This window comes from Syngnathus typhle, linkage group LG15 (assembly GCF_033458585.1).
Source record: "Syngnathus typhle isolate RoL2023-S1 ecotype Sweden linkage group LG15, RoL_Styp_1.0, whole genome shotgun sequence".
Lineage (NCBI taxonomy): Eukaryota > Metazoa > Chordata > Actinopteri > Syngnathiformes > Syngnathidae > Syngnathus > Syngnathus typhle.
In genome coordinates this window covers 5456986-5480709 of record NC_083752.1, presented here as the reverse complement: position 1 = coordinate 5480709, position 23724 = coordinate 5456986, and the positions used below count along the sequence as shown (strand labels likewise).

The window sequence follows — 23724 nt, the reverse complement described above, 5'->3', positions numbered from 1 at the left end:
AAGTGTTTTTCTTCCATTCTAGCCTTCATCTGACTGAGAAAAGCTATTATTAAAAACCAGAATACAAAGTTTGAGCCTGCAGCAGCATAGTCCATGCTCACTCATCAAAAGTCACTTGTGATCATTTTCACCAGCTTGATAATCACCTCCAAGGACAGCCTGGCTCATTTAAATGGCCTTTTATGTAAATGAGCACATTTGTCCCCATCACAGGAGACAGACCGCAACAAAGGTAGCGGCCACGTTTGGTCAGACACTTCCAATTACTAATCAGTGACCTGGGAAATAGACTCACTGGCGGCGGCTGAGACGGGGGACGGGAGCAGGTGGTGTGCAAAACTAGGGTGTCGTTGAGCTGCAAAAAAAAACATACTTTGAAGGGCCAGGAATGTTGGTTGCTTGAAAAATGCCACAAGAAATCAAGTAAAATGTTTTTGTGCAAAACCTTAGCAATTTATATATGATATAAATCCTGACCAAACGTTCCTCGGCCTTAATGAATACAGATAAAGTCGAAGTAAGCTTACCTCATGAATTCCAAATGCAAATCAAATAGGCGGCGGCAAGGCCAGCCGAGCGAGCGAGCGCATAAACATAAAACAAGTTAGATGCGTGCGCTCGCTTTTTGACCCGACATTTGTAACTGCACTAAACCCAATTTAGGTGTCGGCAGTAAATAGTTCTTATTATATTTATATATCCATACATAGTGAATTTAATTGATTGTTTTGTTTGTGTATTATTAAAATAAACCAATGATTTTTGTGAGCCTAAATGTTTATCTGCCGATAATATGGATAACAAATTGTCTCTGTGACAATGTATTGCATCATTTCTATTGACCTATTTGTGCTTGCAAAAGATGCTATAGCATCAGACTTAGCTAATCGGTCTCGTTTAATATTGACGAATAAATTAATTCCTTTTTTAAGTCGATTCTGAGATGGATGTGATGCCATATAGGACAAGCTCGAATGAATGAAAAAAAAATTGACGAGACTTTGCATGGTTTTCATTTTTAGAGTAGACTTCACAGATATGAAGGATGGTTGTGAATTGTGCCACAACGATTGGGATTAGCGGGCGCATGTAAAATGAGATCCTCGTCGAATGAGTATTAATCTCACCGGCGCATAAATGACAAACTTGTTATGTTTCCGCAGGCATGTTAAGCAACACATGGCCGCTGTGCAAATGACACACGCCCGCCCACATATTTACAGTGCTGATGAAATACACACATTTATATTTTTCAACTGGAGGCTATTGTTGAGGGAATTTAGCATAGGTGTTAAAAGTTGGACTTTTGGTGCTCTGCTCACGTCCGCAAGGGCTGTGCTGTGCAGTGATGCATCGAAGCCCTGGAGAAAAGCCGCTGCCCACGTTTCAGACTTGAAATAAAACACTGGCCTGATTATTCAGCTCTCTTCTCAGCAAAGCCTTGCTTGATATTGGCACACATGGATGGATGCGTGCATGGCCTTGATGTAAAGCCCAACCTAGTCCAGCACAACCAAAATGGAATTCAACATATACCGTATTTTCCGCACTATAAGGCGCACCTAAAAACCTCCAATTTTCTCAAAAGCTGACAGTGCGCTTTATAATCCGGTGCGCCTTATATATGGACCAATATGGATTCGTGGATGACGACTAATAAAGTAAGCTATTTTGTGTGTCATGTGATATTAACGTTTGAGCAACGTTGAGATTATTGATATATTGTTGTTGTTTTCACTATTTCGAGTGTTACTATATTGTGATTCTATTAACGTTTGAGCAACATTGAGTTATTTATTGTATGCGCCTTATAATCCAGTGCGCTTTATATATGGACAAAATTTTAAAATGGGCCATTCATTAAAGGTGCGCCTTATAATCCGGTGCGCCTTATAGTGCGGAAAATACGGTACTCAATGACTCAAAAAAGAACATTAAATACCTCACTTATCGTAATGTTCCTCAGCCAGGCTTGAATTTGAAAATTTAATCAATATTAAAAAAGTTATTTTGAGGCCGTCCATTGCTACTTGAAACCGTCCCGTAATTTGCATGCTTTCAAACGTAAGGGCGACTTTTGAATTAGCTTTATTAAAAACTTTAATGAACTGCTCGGGAATATCGGGTCCGCCTGACTTATTCGCAGTATTTGACTAACAAATGACAGAAAGCAGGGATGGAATCAAGGTCAAGATAGTACAGAGTGGCTATGTGCTATGGTGGTTAGACTGAGAAAAAAAAAATAGTGGGGGTTAAGGAAGTGATTTTGAATACCCAAACTAGTCGACGCCTGAATTATGAAGGCAGTGTTGTAATTAGTCCAAACTGTGTCACATGGCATGTGGTCACTTTTTATGTTTACCTTCAAGAAAAAGCATGGAGACGAAAAAATAAAAATGAAACATAAACTACGTTAAGTTGTTAAATGATAATGGCTGCATTAACATGCTCTTAGATTTCCTTTGTGGATGTGTCATGGAACATTTGAGGGGCGCCCTCAACCTCTCTGTCACACAGGTGGCGGAGACACTGGATGACATAGCAGCTGTCTTTGACAGGAAGCCACAAAGTGACTGTTTGGGGAAAAAGGAAGCCCCAAATAAACGCTGGCTAGAATTCCTTATTTATATTTTTAATGACTTTCCAGTGTGGTCCTTGCTGACTCAGGTTTACTTTAACTTTCCATCTATTAGAATCATTTCAAAACTCCACGACCGGTGTTGTTTTGGTTCGAAACAATAATGGAGGTGGTCATTAACTATTAATCAGCATGTATTCATTTGGGCTGAAGGCTCTTTGTCACTAACTGAGAGGGATACCAAGCATGCATGGTGCTGTCCAAATGAGGGAATTAAAATATCCTCTTTCACTAACAGCACTGACACTGCATTGTGCGGCAGAGTTACAAGTTCATGATACAAGTAGGGCGGGCCCAGAGTTGTGCATCGGTGTGTGTCCGGATTCTGAAGGCAATGGAGTTTTTGCAAAAGAAATATTGCGATTCAGTTTACATGCTCATGCAAAAGTGTCATCTTCAAATTAATGTAAAATAAGGATATTAGGCCATTAAGAGGAGGGCAACCCTGTTTCGTATATGTGAGCCAGCCAGCCTGCTGGTCCAATGGCAAGGCCAGATTTTATTACCATGACAACTTGCATTTGGAGATCAGCTTCTAAAGAAGTGGCTGCAAACTGCCAAGCACATCTGAGCCCCCTAGAAGAGAGCATTAATTCTATTTTCCCTTATGGAGACTGCTTACTTTTTGGCTTTGGAGTAAAGGTGTTCCAAAACAGGGTATTCCTGCAGCTTGATTCCAGCTGTCACCTCAAGTGGCTTCAGATCTTCAGCCAACTGAGCTGCAATGTCATAAAAAGGATCACCGTAAGAGGGGAAGAACATTTTCATTGACATAAGATTCACTTGGTGTTTCCTTTTTTTAATTTCTTACCGTCAGGGTTGAGGATCTTCGTGGTGATTTTCAAGTGGAAGGCCCAAATGTAGGGAAGCAGGGTGGCAAGGTCAGGGAGAAGGAGTAATTTCGAAAAAAAAAAAAATATATATATATAATAATATAATATAATATAATATAATATAATATAATATAATATAATATAATATAATATAATATAATATAATATAATATAATATAATATAATATAATATAATATAAAAAAAATATTTATTTTCAAAAGAAGAAAAGAGCAAACAAGATACTGGGGTGAGCCAAAATATGAAATGACCAAAGCCCCAAAACAAGGTTAAAAAAAAAAAGCAAGGAATGAAAAAGAACAGGATTACCCAGATGACCAAGAGTGTATTTTTCCATTTGATCCATTTATTTCTAGCTAAATCGACCATTGCATTTGGGGGTCAGACTAAATCATGTGAGCATCCATTAGACACGACTTTGTGTCAAGAGTGGCGCGTCTTCTTTCACCTCCATCCCATTAGAGTAGCTCGCATTTTCTTATTCAACCTCAGCCCTTTTCCTAATCTTGCAAATGTGTTAACGGGCTAAGCCTCCACGTTTCCCCAGCTCCTCCATTATATCAGGGCCACAGGTGGTCCCTTCCAACTCCTAACCCAGATAGATCTGTCTCCAAATGAGATCAACAACAGCCAGCTCGGTTCTTGAGGTGCAGTGACACCATCATCCCCAAAGCTGCTAAATATGAGCATAGGTCTTCAGTGTCTTTTACTCTCAGTGGATTATTTAAACGACCCAATTATCCCTGAGCGCTATGAGAGCTGACCCACACAGGCCTTCGGTCCCAGGTGGGTGAGAAGAAGTGGGTCTCATTACGACAAGCTGACAATGTGCTAGTCTAAGAATAAAAGAATAGATTGGAAAAGGTTGAAAAGAAATGTGGAATAAAATCCAATTGCTACAGCTAAATGGAGTCATTTGAGCCCATCGTTCTTCAAAATGATAACACGAGTAGCAAGAGGAGGAGGGAGAACTGACTCATCATGCCAGTGGGGGAGCATCGAGAGAAGAACCAAATCATCTGGAGCCTTATTGAGTATTTCCTCCATTTGATGTCATTATCGCCTCAGCGATCGTCATTACGGTGTTTTCCGAGGCTACGGTGGATGAGAGGTCACACCAGGTTGTGTACAAAAACAAGCATGTATTATTATTATTTTTTTTAGTTTGCACCAAGAAAAAAGCTGCTGTCGTCCAAGCGATGCCATCTTAGTCATCAATTCATGTTTTTCTCCAAAGAAATAATAAAAAAAACAAAAGAAGACCGCCTGTTGTATGGGTTGCATTGATGTCATTTCTATGCTTTTATTTTTGTCATTATTATTATTATTAGAAACGACTCAACCCTAGTAGTACTGTTTTTGCCTTGAACGTGGCATGCATACAAAATCCGAGTCAAAGTGTCCATCTGTTAGTGCCCGATAGTGATGATATTTAGAAGGAATTGCTATTTAATATTCACAAGATACAGTACGTACATTCAAATGAGTAGAATCCAGCATCCTCAAGGAAAACAATGCGACATTAAAAGTAGAATAACTTCAAAAGAAAACATTGTAATCAAATGAATACGCCCCCACTTGTTAAATTATGATTGCTTGATTGTTAATCTTAGGCACGTTGTAGATTGGTGAGGCGTTATGGAAGCCAGGAGGAGGCCTAACTAACCTCTTCCTGCCTTCATTTACTTCAAGTTAATGTTGGCGTGAACAAAAGCACAACGCTTTCCTACTCTGTCATCCAAAAAGTAAAAAAAAAAAAAAAGGAAAGTTAAAAAAAGAAAAATTAAGAAACTTTTCTACAAAGGTTACTTCGTCTCGTTTTGAAGTGATATGTAATAAACTAAAGGGAACTCAGCTAGGAGCCCATTTGGAGATTCTCGCGGCTGTGGATTTCTTTGGCATAAACAAACGTGTTTTCCTACAATTGAAGTTTTTTTTTTTTTTTTTAATCTGAAATGAAAAACAACCACCCCAAAATCTGCCCTGTTGAGAACTAGAGGGAAAAAAAAAGTGCATGATACTGTCTGCATTTGGCTAACAAACTCCTCTCACTCCAGTCACGTGATTGAACCTCCTCTCCTGCAAATATCTTCATAAAAGGAGCTATCCCATCATCCAATTTGTTCTTCTCTTTCTGAGGACTCTCCTTTCTTTTTTAATTTCAAGACTGTTTATTCTGCTATACACAACGTCTTGTGTACGGTTAATCGTGGCCCCGCTTGGTCTGACATCAGGACTATCAAACGTTCAGGTACACGTCGTAAAACGACAATAAATTAAAGTCTGTGGATAAAACTAAAGACCTTTAAGGAATTCAAGTCTTTTTTTTTCTTTCCCATGATACGACATTACAGTTGCTTTGTCTTAATTGACTGAGAAGTCCCTTGAGGATACTGCACTTGAATAAAGTTAGGAGAGAAACACACTAACGGAAGTTTTCCCTCATCTGTAATCCTAATCCCCGTTCTATGCCACGACAAAGCATCACGTTTATCTGGCACGAGACACTGAACCTTGGAACAAACCCCTCCCCCCCCCCAAAAAAAATATTATGGTAATTCCTGTGTCAGATATCTGGAAAGGAAAGAAAATAGCGACACAGCCCCCCACCCCACCCCCCTTTCCTGCTTCACTGTCCTGGACAGTATTTTTAGGATGCTCCGCATGTCTGCTGAGACAACCAAGGCGTCAGTGTGACCCGTTTCTAGATTGTGTTAGATGCGCTTCAACTACTTGTTGAAAAAAAAAAAACGTTTTTCTTAAAGGCAAGAGGAGCATGTTTTCGGGACAGTTGGGATTTTGTCAAGTCCTTCAGCGTGACATGATTCAGTAAAAAATATGTGATTTAAAAAAAAAAAAGAATAAAAAAAAAAGATCCCACAGTATTTACATGTGATGTGCACATGTGGACTTGTGGGCTTCATCTAAGGCAAAGGGGGTTGTGAGTAAGTGTAAAAAGTGCTTGTTGAGTCTGCCTCACGCAAAAAGTCACTGGTGCGTTTCCTGTCAGAGGAAAAAAAAGAGCACTGGCTGCTTTACTCCTTCCTCCCTTAGGCTGCTCCCCTCATATGTCTCCGGCAGGATCTCTCTCACTGGGACACGTTCAGCAGCTTGGTCGATTTATTAGGGTAATTGATAGCCAGGCTGATGGCGGCGATGTTCTTCAGACCCTACAGGAGAAAACGAATAGCAACCAGTGTGCCGATCAAATACACGGGGAGAATATCACCGCAGGATTTTGCTAATTTTTTGTTATCTGAAATGAATCTGTTCTTTTTTTTTTTTTTTTAATTCAGGTATTAGGTAATCATACAAACAGAACCACCTACATTGTTTTGTTCAAAATTACCTCTGCACCTTTGGTCCACCCTTAGGTTGTTTTTAAGGTTAAGTATAGAGAAGGCAGAGGCGTGCTCTGACACAAATGATAATGGACTGTAATTAGTTACCAAATACATTAGTCCTCTGAGTGCTGCCCACACACTCAAAACAAGAGGGAGGGAGGGATGGAGGGAGGGAGGGAGGGAGGGTGAGGAGCGCAAGAGCTCTGCTGGACATCACCAGCTTGATGAGTCACTCCATAAAGACACCTCGGCCTGAGCAGTTGTTTATGAAATTGAGCGTACAATGTGACAACAACCGGTGGGCAATTGATATTTGAATGGATGACTATGGGTAGATCAAATCTCATAGCTTACCAGTGCTGTACGATTTAAGAGGTGTTCATCGGTGGTCATCGCTAACAAGTACTCCTGGAGGATGTCCTGTGCCTGCAAAAGACAAAGATGCAACAAGGTCAAATCGATGCATCGTTGGATGGACGCTTTATGCAAACCTTAAACAAACTGAAGTGTGATTCCGTTAGGACGACGGAAGAGACGCAAGTAGGAGGGCTTAGGATAAGAGTACATCAGGGCTAAATGGAGCATATGATGCCCTTTCGACACAGTCCAGACAGAGGCCTCGGTCCCCCATCGGTCTCGCAGCCTCCCAAAATGTTTACGCTGGGAAACATCCGAGCACAATTTGTACACGTATTTAAACCCTAAATATAACTCACACTTCCTGGGGTTGAAGGTTCATCTATTCTCAAAGGGGTTGTTGCATGTGTACATGTTTTCCTTCACAAGGAACAAGGACTGACGCTTTCATCCACACAACATGAAGTTAAACAAGACATTTAGAAAGATCCTACAAATAACTTTCTTCTTAAATACATCAACAATAGAAAAAGAACCAGAAAGAAGTTGTGCTACTGCCCCCTGGTGGGTATTCGCGAATACTTCACCAATTTTCAATTCTAAATTCTCAGAGGCTGTAAATACGAGATGGAATTCAATACGAACAAATAAGACAGCTGTTATCCGTGAAGTTAAAATGACTTTGTAATGTCAGATCGGCAACCCCAAACCTTGTAAGCTAGCCTGAAAGAAAAGGAAACCCCCGGCTCATTGCACGTTCATAATCCATGAGACTACTATTATGAATAATTCAGCGCAAGAAGATGGATGACAGTGAGCAGGGAGCCAGTGCAGCACTGTGCTCTTTGCCAGATGGCAGGGGAGGGCTTATAGTTTACTCACGATAGCGCGGGCCTCGGCAATGAAGAAGAGCTCGGTGAGAGCTCGGTGAAGAGGTAGCAGCACAGTAATACTGGTTGGATCCAGGCTCAAATTGTTCTCCATGGACGTAAAGAGCTGCCATAGAGGTCGAAGTAGAGTCAGCTCATAAACTCTGCGGTGAAATAAAAAAAATCCATATTTAGGAAGAGGCAAAAAAAAAAGTTGTGGTTTAATCAAACACAATAGTTCACGCAATTAATTAGCACACAGTCGAGACTCATAAAGGCAACAATGAGTATTTTCCTTATTTGTCCTATATGAAATAAAAATATGTTGCCAATCAGACCAAGCAATGCCGTGTCTCGCAAAAAAAACCATCATGACAGACATCTGCCCTAACCTTGAGAACACACCATGAGTGTATGCCGTTGGACTTTTTGACCAGATGGAACCAGTCAGTGTGCACACAGGCAAATTCCTACACGCAATCTTAACCACGGACAACACGAGGCATTTATGAAGGCTTTTATGCAAAGTCTGCTCAAACAAATGCAAAAGATTCTTGATAAAATGTCCGCATGAAGGAGACATGACTGTCTACAGTATACTGACAACAATTTGAAATCATTGGCCACATATCAGAAGATGTAAGTTACTAATGCATTGATTTTTAAATGTGATCACCCCCCGCCGCCTCCTCACTCACGTCTGGGATTGACACTGCAAGAGGCGGAGCAACAGGTGAATGGCTTTCAGTCTCTGGTTCCCGGTCTGACGACAGGCCACGCCTACTTGCCACTCCCATATGTCAGTCAGTGGCAGTTGAGTGAGGACCTGCTCATCAGCCAACATTTGCTTCAGGATCTCAAAACCTGACGCAAAAGCACACAGAGGGTAAGAAAAAGAGCTAACAAGATGACCCATCATGAGAAGAGCAGTATGTTTATCTGTACCTGTCTGGAAACGACCCCTGTGACCCCCTGTAATTGTAAACTTGTAGCCCCACTCCGTGTTGCTCATGTCCGACATAAACTTGTAGTACAAGGTATCACCTGAGAAATTGACGTACGCACAAGTAAGCAAGAGCTTGACAAGGCTGTTCAATTTCATCAAGGAGGAAGAGGAACCTCACCTGGAATTTCAAAATCAGACCATTTCTGTGGAGAACCACTGAAGATGTGGACATCCTGAAGGAAATCGCTGCTGCTGGACATAATGAATTCATCACAACCTTCTTCTGTGTGGCAGCGGGAGTCAAATTTGATGGACAAGTAAATGGCCCCTGGGATGTGCACCTTGTCCTGAGCAAAACAAAGATGCAAAATTCAATTTTAAAATATTAAATAACGTTGGCGATGGTGTAAAGAAAAACAAAATAGTCAACCAGCCGAATCCACGTACCTCAAAGTTGGTGTTGTTGTCGTACGGGTGCTTGGATTCTCTCACTTGCACCGCCATACCCGGCTCTTCCATAAACTGACAAGCCGTGAGGGAAAGACTGGACAGCATACTCTGGCTGCAGCCTTTCAAGACCCTTTGGAGAATCTGAACAACAAAAGCATATTTTAGACTCAGTGGAATCCAATTGCCAATAACTGCCGAGGCTCACCTTCTCCCACAGTAGCCGCTCCTCCAGCTGCATTAACATGTCCAGGATGTAGGCCATGTGAGAAGCGCCGTTCAATTCCAGGGCCTCCTCGCTCAGGGGCGCTTCGGCGGGCCAGTCGGCCAGAAGGGCGGCGAGCACGTGGCGAGCGTACAGCGTGGAGATGGCGTGGTTGACCTTCACCAGGTACTGACGAACTGCTTTATTGCTGCGAACGTCCAGTTCTTTGTGCAACAGCGCCGAGCTTTTTGTGCGCCGCTGTTTGGCGTAACTGATCTGCAAGTCGCTCTCCGAGTTGGTGATGAGCCTCTGCGTCACCGCGTTCACCTCGTCCGTGGCTTTTTCACACTGACTGGGCTTCGACTGCAAAAGATTCAGAACGATGACGCTTATTTTCGGTTGAAATTTCTATTTCAAAACGATCTCTTGGCTAACGACTCACAACGCAAGATGCCACGATCATATCCGTGTCGACGGCCTTGGTGTTCCGATCCTCCGAGTGAGGCCGTCTGGGTGGTTGCCATTTCTGAGCTAAAGTGCGGATGGTGTCGTCGGTTTTTATTTCCTCTCCATCAAATCTGGAAAGGAACGAGAATGTCATATAATCGGGTGGGGGATCTTAAGATCGAAAATGTCTTTAGACTGACCTCTTGTGCACCTCCAGAAGGAAGGAGTCGGTTTTTTTCATCTGTAACTCGTACATGGCTCGTAGAATGGGCAGAGGGGTGTTCAAGGCATTGTTGGTGATCTACACGTGGATAAAAAAAAAAAAAAAATATTCATATGGAACTATTTTTTCCTCCGTTTCTTTTTCTGAAAGAGTTTCCCTCATCACCTGGAAGCAAGTTTTAGTTTCCTCATCTAACCCTTCGAGCGGATCCAGCCTGTTGACATCGCCGTCATCGGCTATGCTGCTGGAGTGATCCGAGTCGTGCTCCTTGTCCTGCTCTCCTTGATCCCGCTCGGGGTCCTGAGCCATGGAATGGATTTCCCGCTTGGAAGAGTAGAGCATGATGGAGAGAATTTCTAGATCTCGTAAGAGCCACAGCTTGCTGAAACCTGTTCCCTTGCTGCACTTGCTAACAAGCAGCTGGGTTAATCCCGACTGCCGAATGGCTTCCTGAGCTTCCGTCACGCCGTTCTTCTGCACAAAAGAAGAAGGCAAGATGAAACTTTGAAACGTGCACTTTTTTTTTTTTTTTTGCTTTTGGTACCTTCAGTGTGTTGTAGAGTCCTTTAAGGGCCAAAGAGAGGACCCAAGAAGCCTCCACAGCATCAAGAGAGCCATTTTCCTGACTGCTCTGTAGCAGGTGGCAGATGATGGAGATGAAGTTGTCCAGATAGCGGCTGACGAGTGTTTTGGGCAAACACTGGCCCTCGTTTTGTCCTGCGAGGCATGTTGTAGAATCCTGAGACTGGATGAGTTGGTAGTCTTTGACTAGAAAAGAAAAGTTAAAACCCACAATTAGCAATGTTACACTCTTTTATTTCCCCCAGAATGAGTGTGTTCCTACACTGACCTGTTTTTCTCTTGCGAGTTTTCACATCCACCACCGCTGCCTGGTTTGTTTCTGTGAAGTGCTTGAGTAAGATCATGGTGTGGTGTTCGTTGGCGTTGTCGATGAACACCGTCTGCGTGCCAACGCACAAAACCTGAGAGGCGCAAGAGTAGCTTGACATTTATGCAAGGCAATCAAATCAAACGTGTGGTGCGGTTTGCATTTCTTACCTCGGGGAAGCCGACCAACACCAGTAAGGTGAAGAGGTTGGTGCGTTTCAGAGTTTGCGGCAGCTGCTGAATACAATGATCGGTGAAGGCGGCGATGACGGTTCTCCAACCGGGACACGTGTTCAGATCGTGTAAAATATCCGCGACGGTGCACGCCCAATCCAAACCAATACGACTGGAGAAAAAAGAAAAAGAAAAAGGGAGGCTTCATCCTGGCAATCATTGCAAAAAAATCCTCAGGATGAGAAGAGTAGTCTGTGGAGTCGAGAGTACAATACCTGTCCAAACAGACAGCTCCCAAGTTGAAGAGCAACTGGGTGGTCTTCCATCCATGAGTGTCACCAATTGCCGCCTCGCCATGCGTCAGCAACTCATACTTGTCTGTGAGGGCTTCGGTGACAGCGCCGTCGGCCTCCGCTGGAGGGATTCGCATGAGGAGCTGTCCCAGAAGCCCCAGGGTAAGATGGTAGGTCTCGTTAAGAGAGCCGGCATTGGAAATGACTGCCCTGAAAAGTTGGTGCAGGATGGAGCTGACACTGGGCAGACTAAAAGTCTTCTCCTAAAAGTAAGGAAAACAGAAAGAAGAAACTATTCATAAGAAAAATCCAAATCTCCCAGGAATTCCCGACTTACTTGTTTGACGGACGGTAGCATGGCTGCTAGAAGTCCCAGGATCCTCTCTCTGGAGCATTCCGCAAAGACATGCTCCTGGAGCGGGACCTTAGGAAGCCGATCACCCGTCTCCTTGACCATATCTGATGGCGGAGAGTTGACCGCCAGACTCGACTCGGAAGCTATTCAAAATATCAAAATATGTCTTCATCGAAAGCGATATCAGCGAGTGATTTAAAACTTACGTCGAATGACAGGAGAGAGGGGGTCCTCGCTAGACATGGAGGGTGTCTTGCTGAGGCTGATTGACTCCAAAGTGTCTTGGCTGACAAGTTTTTTTTTCTCCGTCTCTGTCGCTGGTAAGAACATTTCGGCGGGAGCGGAGGGAAGAGAGCTCACGTCCTTTGACCTTTGCTCTTCTGATGGTTTCATCTATCAGTGTGATGACAACAAATGTTAAACGCTGAACCGAAAAAAATACACACATCAGTTGTGCATCTGTGTACCTTGTCTTTGGGTGATGAAGGGGAGCAGATTGCCGCAGTGCTGCCAGGGAGAGATGAGGTGTCTGTGGCGGTACTGACCTCCTGAGAGAACTCTGGAGAGACTGGACCCAGCTCGCTGTCGGAGGCGGAGTCATTGGACAACAGCAGATTGAGCAAAGCTGAACAACGAAGACCTAAAGGAATTCAGGCACAGTTTAAGAAACAGTAGACCATTTATTAAAAAAATGATATAACCATTCTAGTATTTTTATTTTTTTTAAACATGGGTTTGATACCTTTGCTGGTTTGCCCCTTGAGCAAGCAGTCAGTGATGAGCTTTGAGCACCACGTCTGTAGGGTTGCCGCTTGGCTCAAGGTGGCGCTATCCAAAAATTGGCCGTCGATCTGCTTCTCACTAATCACTTCTGAAGTGTAGAGTGCCAAAGCAGCAAACAGAAGCCAGGAGTAGTTGTGGACGTAGGGTTGAATCAAACGATGGCGGTCGCTTATTCGGATGGTCACCATCGGGTAAACTGTGATCCGATGCGTGGGCAGGTGGCTAAAGGTGGAATGAAGGATTAAAAAAAAAAAAGGTGGGGGTTAGGAGCATAGTAGAAGGTTGAGAATGACGTGAAGTTGACTGCGTCACCTGTCGGGATATTTCTTTGCATTGTAACATCCAAAGCACAAGTCAAAGTCTTCACACACGTTGCAGTTGATCCTGCTGCCGACAATCAGGCCCTGGCAATGGTCGCAGGCGTACTCCATGTTTACCATCTCGTGGTCGTCCTCGTGGCCTTCGGGCTTGGCACCGCCTAGTTAACACATGCGCGTTCGGCTTTCATCAAATCGTTTTTATCCTACGTGATGCCGACGGGGTCTTTCGTCCAGCGGCTTACTGAGGAAGCACGTTTTGCAGAGGTCCATATCCATGCACTGCAGACATCGGTAGCGGTGCCAAGGTGCCATCCTCTCGCAGCCGTCGCAGGAAATCACAACGTTGAGGAGGTCACAATAGCGTGCGATGAACATGTGCATCTGGGGAAGGGACAGGCATTTTTTCTTCCTCCAAATTTCAAAATTCTTCAATCACTCTCTTGAGGACTTACCTTTCGTCTGTCCTCCGTCGAGTCCTCTTCGTCAATTTTGTCATACCACTTCTCAAACATGCCATCCATGCACTCGTCCATCCACTCTTGGTTCTTCTTGTAGTCTGCAATTTCATCCTCCTCTGTCCATTGGCTAAAAAATGTACAAAAACGACATTTACGTGGTTCACATTTCAAGATTGCTAATTACAGAAATGAAGAAAAATGGTTCTACTTGTACTTTTTACCTGATAGCAATGTCATGCACACTAATGTTCTCCTGGGACATGCTGAGTAAGAGTTCCGGAAGCTTGATGTTCAGGAAGAGGGGAATGTCGTGCACATCCCAATTCAAGTCCAGAAGGTGCAACAAGCAGGTTTGCACACAAGACAAGGCTGGTAGAAGAGCTCTGGCGAGGAAGGACAAGGTTAACGTTCTACTGCTCATAACACAAACTTGTGTGCTTTCTAAAATAAATTAAAAAAATAAATGAAATAAAATAAAATAAAATAAAATAAAATAAGCTTACTTGTCATTGAGACTGCTGAATCCTTGCACTGCTTGAACCAGAATGAGCACCAACTGATGGTAGGAACGTCGCACTTGCTCCCCAAGCTCTCGCCCGCTGTCTGACAACTGAGAGAAATAACTAAAAGAAAAAACGAGAACAAATTAAATGCTACTTTGTAACTGTTCAAAAAATATCTAAAAAAATAGGGAAAATATGCAACTTCAACCAGTCAACAATGGAGTGGATTACATTTTCATTCCCTTTTATAGAAATACAAATGTTGTACCTGGTGAAGTCTTTCTGACATGTCAACAGCTCTTGAAGAAACAGGATGCAAGGAGCTTGAAAGAGGTGCGGCTTTCCCAGGGAATGCAAACACTCTTGAACCAGCTCCAGGACTTTGCAAACACTAACAGCCTGAGCCTTGTTCAGTGACAATGTTTGCAGGATACTACAGAAGGAAAAAAAACAGTAGGCATCATTCATCAAAACTCCTTCCAATAAGAGACGGGGGACGGACTGACTTTGCTGTTGTGAGGGCGTTGTCCTTAATGAAGTTGAGTATGTGCTTGAGAAGCGGGTAGCGTTCTTTGATAGAGGGGCACGTGCGGGGTTCTTCCACGGAGCGGCATGAGAGGAGGCGGAGCCGTGCCCGACTGAATGGGGCTTTGTGGGTTAAGGCGGAAGGGGACGCTGGACAGCCGGCTCCCCAGGAAGAGAGACTTTCCGTGGAGCCTTTGTGGTCTGACTTGCAATGTGTACACGAGGGGTTGAGGACATTGGAAGATTGGCTCTCAACCGCTTTGGATTCAATTGTAGGTGCCGTGCTCGGATGTTCGAGTGAGGAGCTCGCTTGGAAATTGTCTTCTGAGACTGCTGAACTCGGAGCAATGCTGCCCTCTGCAGCTTTGGAGGAATCGCCGTCGGGGCATGACGTACCGCAAGGGGAAAATCGGAAGAGCAGGAGGCACTTCTCGATGCACATCCCGGCTACCGAGAAAGAAACGTTAGATAAACAATCCAGTGAGAAAAAACGAGAAGCGGGGATCCTCACCCAAACTCTCGATTGTAACCTCATCGGTGCCTCCTTCTTTCTCATCAGGAATATTCATTTTGCCGACAATATATCGCTGCTTCATCTCCAACTAACAGAAGACACGGATCACGACTTAAGCTCTTGGATATTGTAAATTCCACAGCAACATTGGCAGATACTTACCATCCAAGTTCTGATGCTATCTGCCATTGAATACGCCTGCACAAATTCCTCATTGAGACACGACTTGCAATCCTGATTGACTTTTCATAAAATGGGAAAAAGAATATTGAAAGTGAGACAGCTACACTATTGAAGTACCGTATTTTTCCGCACTATAAGGCGCACCGGATTATAAGGCGCATCTTCAATGATTGGCCCATTTTAAAACTTTGTCCATATATAAAGCGCACCGGATTATAAGGCGCACTTTCAATGAATGGCCCATTTTAAAACTTTGTCCATAGATAAGATGTATACATTTGGCCCGCGGGGCGGACTTTGGACACGGCCGCTGTCGTGGCTCAATATTGGACCATATATAAGGCGCACCTGATTATAAGGCGCACTGTTGGAAAATTGGAGGTTTTAGGGGCGCCTTATAGTGCGGAAAATACGGTAGTAGTTAAAAACAAGAAGGGAAGAAGAAGATTATGCATTACTGTATGTCTTGAGGGCATTGATGAGGACGGGTGTGTGGTACACCATGGCGGCCCAAATGGCATTCACAGCATGGTCTGCCATTGGGCCAGTGGCTAGTTCATTCCTCATTGTCTGTTTTTTACAGGACTGCACAAGGTTTTGCATCAGCTCGATTCCGCTGTCAGTGGATTCCTGGCTAGGGTTCCATCTGGCAAAGTCCTCCAGGAGCCTTGTTACATCATTATGATTATACTTGCTCATCTACCATACAAAAACACAGTGTGAGACCATCATGACGTTGTGGGTGAGGTCAGAATTATTTATTTAGCATACCTGAATTGTTTTTGCTTGATCCGTGTCCCTTGACTCCTGTAAGCCATGTCGGAGAATGGGTTTCCACAGAAGTGAAGATTGAACGTGGGACACCTTCCAGGACGGAAGTTCTTTCACAGAGCGTATCTCTGAATATAGAAATAATATACATGCTGTATTATTTCTGTTGTCATTGAAAATGTAGAAACAAGAAAAATGATTTGCTGCAAAAGACAAGACAGTTGTTTGAGACGACAGTTATGACCAAGCGTCTCACCATGAGGTGATTTGAGTGCCAGCGTTCTGAAGGCGAGGCGCCCCATGAGTCGAGCCACAAGCAGCTGGAGGTCAGACATCCATGAAATGGTGATGTCTGGCAGACCCATGGCCGTTACGGTGAATTTGTAACCCCACTCGTTATTGCTGCTATCAGAATGGAAGAGGAACTGAAGCTGAGGGCCTGTGTCAAATGTTACCTTCTAGAAAGACAAAGAAGATCCGCATGTCAAAAGTAGAACCCTGTAAAAAGATGTTATGTGGTGAAATGACTGAGTGCCTACCTTTGGCCACTTTTCGCTTCCAACCTTCATGTCATAGCGAAATTTCCCACCTCTGGAGTCAGTGAATTCCAGATAGTCATACCTGCGGAAATCAAAAGAATTTACGGTTTTAATAAATATGGAATGGGTAGATAAAAAAAAACGGGAAAAAAAATTGCTTTCGTAACCTCTTTTCTGTCTCACAGCGTTCGTCAAACTCTACTTCAAATGACGTAGCGCCAGGGAAGGTGAAGATGTTGGTCTCGTGACGGCTATCTTCATAGTTATGAGAGGACTCCATGGTCCAGGTCCTCAGCACGACTGGCTGTTGGGGTTGGTGCCAGCTCTCTTGGTCCACCTAACAATGATGTATTTTGAAATGCTTTCTTGGGGAAATCTTTTATACAGGCATTGAAAATGATGTGGTTCAAAATGTATTTAGAGCACATAGTTTGATTGAATTCATGTGTATGGAAAAGTAAGAAACTGATGACACTCACCTTGGAAAAAATGTCTCCTGTGCCACTGGACAGATTTTTGAGGAGCTCAATCAGAGAGGAGAAACTTTTAAGCAGTAGACAGTGAGGAATGTCCAAAGAGCAAAGTTCCAGGAGGAAAATAAGCTGACAAAGAGAAAATGGTTCATTCAATTCAGCTATGTCAAGTCAAAAAAAAAAACAATCTGATTCCAAATCATCAATAATCAATAATTACCAGTTGTCTGAAGACTGTGGCAATGATGGATTTGCCTAATTTGTTCGTAATCTCAGTGCCAGTGTATTTTCCGAGTAGGGAACCGAGTACACTTTTGATGCTTGCCAAGAACTGATCCACATCTGTTGAGCGAGCAGAAACCAACATTTAATTCATTCGACAGCAAAACTTCAGATAAAGCCGCAGAATTAGAATATTTATCATTCATTTGCATTGAAACTTGAGGTCTTACATTTTAATAGGATGACTCTGGCCAATTCCATGCTAACGGCAGTGGAGGTGCCTCCTTTGAGTTGGAGGTAGCACCAAGAGAGGAGGCTTCCTTGAAGAGCCCAGAACAAGGACCGCAACACTGTCTGCTGACTGGGCCCATCACTGCCCTCTGACATCATCACTTCACACTTGAAATCAAAAAAAGAAAGATTGGACTCTAAAAGACAACTGTTGCTAATTGCTGGATTGTCTTTTAATCGCCAAAATTTGTCTCACCTCTTGTGTTGCCACTAGCAGAAGCGTCTCCATCACCGCTAGAATCGGGCTGATGTCAAAGTCAGCGGGAGCTCCTTTGGGCGGGAGCAGGAGAAGGCCACTCGGATCCAGATCACTGCATGGAGCACGTCGATGAACGTTCATCCTGTACGTGATGTGCTCACATATTTATGGTCTACCTACCTGAAGTAATTACACAGCGACTCAAATGTAACTTTAACAGATAGCAGCTGATAGTCTTCTGTGATATTCTTCTGCAAAAAAAATAAGATAATCAAAAATAAATAAAAAGATACATGTCAATGAATGAATATGTAAACACACCATCATGTGGAACAGCTTGTCCCGCCGGATGAGTTTATCAGGGAAGAAAACAGCTGCTCCGTTTAGAATGGCTTTCACGGCCTCCTTGTGCAAAGCTTTTTCCATAAATGTTGTTCCCTCAGGCTCATTGACAACTAAAAAAAAAAAAATGGGGCGACGATAGTATCAGGAATCTCAAATATTGATGTTAATGAATTATGGGTACGTGATTCATACTGTGGCAGAGGTGAGAGTAAAGCTGGTGGACGGCACTGACGCAAGCAGGCTCTGCACTACTGGAAGGCCCATCTTTTGTGGTGCTGCTCAGCGGGTTGGGCAGCATGGAGAAACAGTTCTGGAGCAACTGCAGGAGATGAATTCGGCTTTTCAACGCTTCTTCTCCCTCACTGAGACAAAGCCACAAGTGAGATTGAGCCAGAAAGAATTTAGGGGGAAAAAAAGAAAAAGAAAAAAAAGAGGCTGCTTCTACTCACATAACCATCAGCTTAGTGTAGAAACTCCAGAAGAGGTCCACGGTAAGACCAGTAAAGTCCAGAAGACACTTAAGCTTTAGGAGAAACCAGTCACATTGTGTGTCAAAAATGTATGGATATTTTTGGATTATAAAAAAGAAATACTACACCAACTTTAATCAGTTTTTTGTTTTTTTTTTTAAGACTAATTACGCGTAAAATGTTCTACTTACCATATTTTGTGTGAGCTGTTGAATGAAGAACAAAGTCTTATTGAGAAGACAAAGGCCGGTGACGGTATGATTTTTGCACTGCTCAGTGCTGGTAGAGCTGAGCTCGTCGAGATCTTCAAGCTTTTGGCTTCCGCTACACGAGTAGCCGCTGAAGCTGAGGGACTGAACTCCGAGGCGCTCAGCTGTGTCCTGCCTTGTGCACAGGAACTTTACCATCACAAACTAAGAAGACAGAAACAAAAGTGAAACATTGGTGAAAGCAATTTGACTAAAAATCCCATTTTTAAATACGTTTGAAGTGAAACATTATTTATGGATCCGACGCGTGGAGAAAATGTACCTTTGCAACACGACACCGCTGCAGCTTGATCTCCACGTCGTTCCAGTCCTCTTCCACCTCAAAGCAGCCGATGGGCTCATCCTCGGACAGCGGTGGAATCCTCACACTGCAGGTCAAGTGACAACATGATGTGTCAGCGTTTAAGTGTAAGCGCCAGAGCCCCAAGCTGCTGTGGGGTATCTATAGTACACACAACAAACACCCACTTGTTTTGCATTACTGACTGAACGCCGCATTCATCCAAGTGTGTTTTGTTACATCGTGACTTTTCCGGCAAGCACCGAAGGCAAGATTTTAGACAGGTCGGGAAACATCAAATCATTTTCGATGCTTCTTACTTGTCTTGTACAAACTTCTTGTAGTCTTTGTAGTCCCACGTGTCGTACTTTTTGAACCTCTTGAAATGTTTGGCGGCATCAAACGGTTCGTCATCTTTGTAGGCAAACACCAAGCCGCATTTTGCCCCGATGGCCCCTTTTCGCACCTTGTGGCGTAAATCCAGAAGGAGGCGCTTGGTTATGCATTCATTTGCCCGAAATGGAGAAAACACTTCAGGAAACTCACGTTGATTTTCATCTGAGTGACTTGAAAGTTGCTCTGGTCCTCGGTTGACAGGATGACACTGGCTTTCTTCTTGCCACTTTCGGTGAGAAAACCTTAAGGGCATCGATTGTGTTTTATCCTGGCGGTCATACCGACATTAGAGAATATGTTCTTATTTTCTCATTAAATGATTACCGTCTCCAGTAGAGGATTCTGAAAGCATATTCTCTGGTCCTGATTTCTCCTCTTTACTCTTTGCATCACATGCTTGTAAGTGGAGCTGCAGGGGCTTCCCTGTCAATTAAAAAAAAAAAAAAAAAATATGGATGGATATATATATTTTTTTTGACACCCACTGAATTCACATTACCATTTCGATAAAGGAGTTGCAGACGAACGGCGGCCATTGACGCGATGAGGGAGGAGGCCTTGTATTCTGTCTCCAAGTGGTCACTGATGCAGGAAAGAGCTTGGAGGACTTTGGCCACGCTGCCTCTGGCCAGAGCGAAGGCGAGGAGGGTCTGCTCTGCGTCAGGACTCACACAGCAACTTTGCCGGTTCAAAATAACAAATATGGGCATTAAGTTAGACAAAAAAAAAAAAAAGTTAGTTATTGCCTGATGTGGTCTGTAAAAGCTCAGAGGTTTAAAGTATAGCAGAAATAATTATTCCAGCACCATCAAAATTGAAGTCATTACAGGAACAGCGTATACTGGAATATATTATATGTATAAGTCTAAAAATCCATGAGGCCTTTTGGGTGATGCAACAATACTATATGTGCAATTGATGGAGTGGCTCATCAGCCCACTAAGGCACAGTATTGATTTTTAGACTGTCTCTCTCTCGTGCGACGCCATCAGCTTCATCAGCTCGATGAGGTTGTGTTCCGCGAGTGTGATGATGGAAGCCTTACTCTGCTATCCTGAGGAGAAAAGCATCCACCTCCTCTAGGATGTTCGAAGAGAAGAACTTGGGGAACTTGGTGGATGATGGTGTGAGGGATAATGGTGGCATGTGTTGTAATGCTTTCCTGGGAAAAGGAGCGACATAGTCCATTGAAATCTGTCCGAAATTCCCAATAAATACAAATAAAGTAGTGTCTTACTGAGTGCTCTGAAGCACGGTCTGAGCCAGTGCAGGGTTGGTCTCCATCGAGGCTGTGACCAAGGAGGTGAGGAGTGACAGGTACCAGATGGCTGAAGCATCTGAGACAGACACCTCTTTATTCTTGGTAATCTGATAGCCCAGCGTCTTCAAACCATGAATCCGTGTGTCACAGCCATCGCTCAGGCACCGCTTAATGTTAATTTGGATGTCTGCGGGTTGAGGAACACACCACGCTGTCAACACACTGATGATGGAACGTGCAATGTAGAGATGCTGAACTGCTTTGACATTCACCGTGCGAAACGAAGCTCGGCAAATCAAAACGTTACGCTTCGGCGATTGAGAATGATGAGTCGTTGCAAAAGTCAGGCTTTGGATCGTTTGTTAACAAATGAGTTACAGGCACATAACAAATGATGGAGGATCAAGAGCCCTGCAAAGTTCTTTTCAAAACGGCGTGATTGCTCTTGCTTCCAACCACCTCATTCCAGCCCGCCTTCATCCTGTCCTCACTCAGCTTGCTCTTACTAAACACATGAGTTTGTGGCCAGTTGACATTAAGAACAAAGGTGCCATTCTGAATAGGTTTTCTAAAAGGGCATTCAACGATTGCGACATGAGCTCATCCGACAGGTATGACGACTCACATGGGTGTGTGATGTTGGCATTCTCCAAGAGTGCCACGTAGCCCGTCACATTGCTGGGGATGCGGACGTCTCGGATCTTGTCTAAGGAGTGCAGATTTTTTCCCACCATGACTGAGATCAGCTGAGGCATGTAACTGTGGTCGTTGGCTGCCACGGCGACGGCCAGCCGCCTCAAAACCACGTCCGGTTTCAGTTTCAGTCTGACAACCCGAAAGGCGACAAACGTCAACATCTGAACGGGCCAAGTCAAATCATGTGGAAAGCCTTGAAAGGAATTCAATGCGCTTGCCTTATCCAGTGTGAGCGTGCGCTGCCGTCAGACTGCCAGAAAGAGGACGTTTCTCCGTTTGTCATCTTGTAAACATCGGCAACGTTGGACGAAGCTTCTATCGTGCTGTAGCACTGTGTGACCATCTTCACCTTGTCCACATCTGGGTCACGGTCCAGTTCTGCTCTGTACTGAATATCTAGATCTGGATGTGTGGATTAATATGATTAAATTTCTCCAATTGCTCCTCATCAAAGGGTGCTGCTCACCTTTTTCCCGTTGCAAAAGGAACTCCAAGAAGTCTTGGACCACACTGGACCTCATGGTGCAGATACTATTGTAGCCGTCTAAAATGGGGAAAGGGATAGCACTGCTGGGAATATGATTCCTGTGCAAAAATTTCAGGATCTTGAAAGCATGTGCCCCCAACCTGTCTTTGGTCTTGGAGAATATGTCAACAAAACCTGTGCAACACAAAGGCATCATATTCAAATGCACGTTTGTTTGTGTTGAATGGCGTCCACGCGTGAACATACCTGGGGTTAGGGAGCACGCCTGCAGCTGCCTTATCACATGACTCAGCTCTCCTCGTAGATTAGCTCCATTGGAGTTCTTAAGAGTAATCAGCATGCTCTCGACATCCACCACCCCATCCCCCTCGGCATCAAACTGTCCAAAGGCCTAAGACGGAGATAAGCAGAGCACTTGGTGAGATTTGACATCAGTAGTAAGGTGCGTCATTAATCTGATCTGCTTTACTAAATAATATTCAGAAAAGGGATGATCTAGAAAGCGGTAGATGGCTTTGACATGCAACAACCATCCTTTGAAACAACACAGTGGCATTCCATCTACAGTACACACCAACAAAGCTACTTTTAGACCAAAGAACTCATTAACCAGTCGGACCATTCATTCACATTCTTTGTTTGAATAAAAGCGGTCAAAGTTCAAACAGCACTGACAATGAACCTGCTTAGTAAAAGTGGCAACGACAACAATATTGTATTCATTCCAAACTTTGGATAAAAAAAAAAGCAGGGTACACCTGCTAATCACGACATTGCACTTTTAAGTTAATTAAAAAGTGTGATGACATTTTAACTGGGAAAGTTATTTTAAAAAGAGTTTTGAAAGCGACATTACTGTAACATACAAAACTATGTCAATGACAACCAAAGTTTTGATTGACATTATAAGTGTAGTACTCGTGTAACAATCTGTGATTGTAGTTTACAGGGATGGCATGCAGTACAAAAACCATTAGATGTGATTGTCATATTTTGGTTCCCTGCATGAACAAAAAAATAGAATCAGCTCATGGTGTCATGGACTGGGAGGTGTTTTTGCATGCAATGCAGTTATCCAAAAGTATTCCTTTCTGACAGTCAACAGGAAGTAGTTATATTGTTTCAATATTGATTTTGCTGAGTGCACATGCCGTGATAAAGTATGTGAAAGACCCAGTGCAGATATGCAGCCATGGTATATACCTCTTCGCATTCATCTCTGGGAGCATCTCTGCTTTCCAACATCTCACAAAACTGTTCAACATTGACGGATTCTTCTCCACGGTTTAACCGCTCCTCCAGCCATCGGACCAGGACTCCCTCGTTCCCAGCCAGAATAGACTCTCGGATGACGACTCCTGAGTCGCTAATACGAGCCGCCGCTTCTCTTAGTTTCGCTTGTTCGAAGAACACGTCGGGGCTCGGCGGCCCAACGGTGGGCACGGAGATATTCTTCGCTAATCGTTTTCCGCCTCTCCCCGGACCGGTGCCTCCGACACCAGTGGCTGCAGAGGCCGGGCTGTCTTCCGCCAATCCGGGGCTCTCCGTTCCCATGTCTTCGTCGTCGCAGCTGCCTCCACCTCCGCCGCTCTCTGCGTTGCCCATGATCGGTTTGGATTTTGCCGATTTAATCCTTACGGCCCACAGAGGGGCAATTTACGAACAATTCTCTCTACTAGCCTAGACTACTACCGCATTGAC

General features: G+C 43.8%; 1 protein-coding gene across 3 annotated transcripts; it reads right to left on the bottom strand.

The window, feature by feature from the left end:
- Window positions 1–4759: 4759 nt before the first annotated feature.
- Window positions 4760–23628, bottom strand: zzef1 (zinc finger, ZZ-type with EF hand domain 1). 3 transcript variants are annotated; one of them, XM_061298785.1, is made up of 54 exons: window positions 23227–23628; window positions 22270–22414; window positions 22003–22197; window positions 21755–21938; window positions 21466–21665; window positions 20817–21027; window positions 20625–20741; window positions 20079–20257; window positions 19904–20002; window positions 19730–19821; window positions 19504–19649; window positions 19166–19271; window positions 18826–19047; window positions 18614–18687; window positions 18357–18526; window positions 18141–18274; window positions 18000–18070; window positions 17817–17931; window positions 17560–17728; window positions 17328–17449; window positions 17114–17236; window positions 16802–16971; window positions 16635–16716; window positions 16352–16553; window positions 16096–16223; window positions 15783–16023; window positions 15304–15383; window positions 15139–15229; window positions 14609–15074; window positions 14371–14535; window positions 14103–14222; window positions 13821–13982; window positions 13594–13726; window positions 13384–13522; window positions 13134–13299; window positions 12781–13043; window positions 12506–12678; window positions 12245–12431; window positions 12021–12181; window positions 11666–11946; window positions 11388–11562; window positions 11179–11311; window positions 10873–11096; window positions 10494–10802; window positions 10306–10406; window positions 10101–10236; window positions 9662–10021; window positions 9454–9597; window positions 9185–9353; window positions 9006–9104; window positions 8759–8924; window positions 8074–8224; window positions 7189–7260; window positions 4760–6660 (listed from the first exon to the last, which is right to left on the bottom strand). In XM_061298785.1, the coding sequence occupies exons 1-54, from the start codon at window positions 23626–23628 to the stop codon at window positions 6580–6582; spliced, it is 9006 nt and encodes a 3001-aa protein (XP_061154769.1). In that variant the 3' UTR covers window positions 4760–6579. The 3 variants fall into 3 exon arrangements, with proteins under 3 accessions (XP_061154769.1, XP_061154770.1, XP_061154772.1); XM_061298786.1 differs by having other exon boundaries at window positions 10494–10799; XM_061298788.1 differs by lacking the exon at window positions 23227–23628 and having other exon boundaries at window positions 22003–22080; window positions 22164–22197; window positions 22270–22377.
- Window positions 23629–23724: the final 96 nt, after the last annotated feature.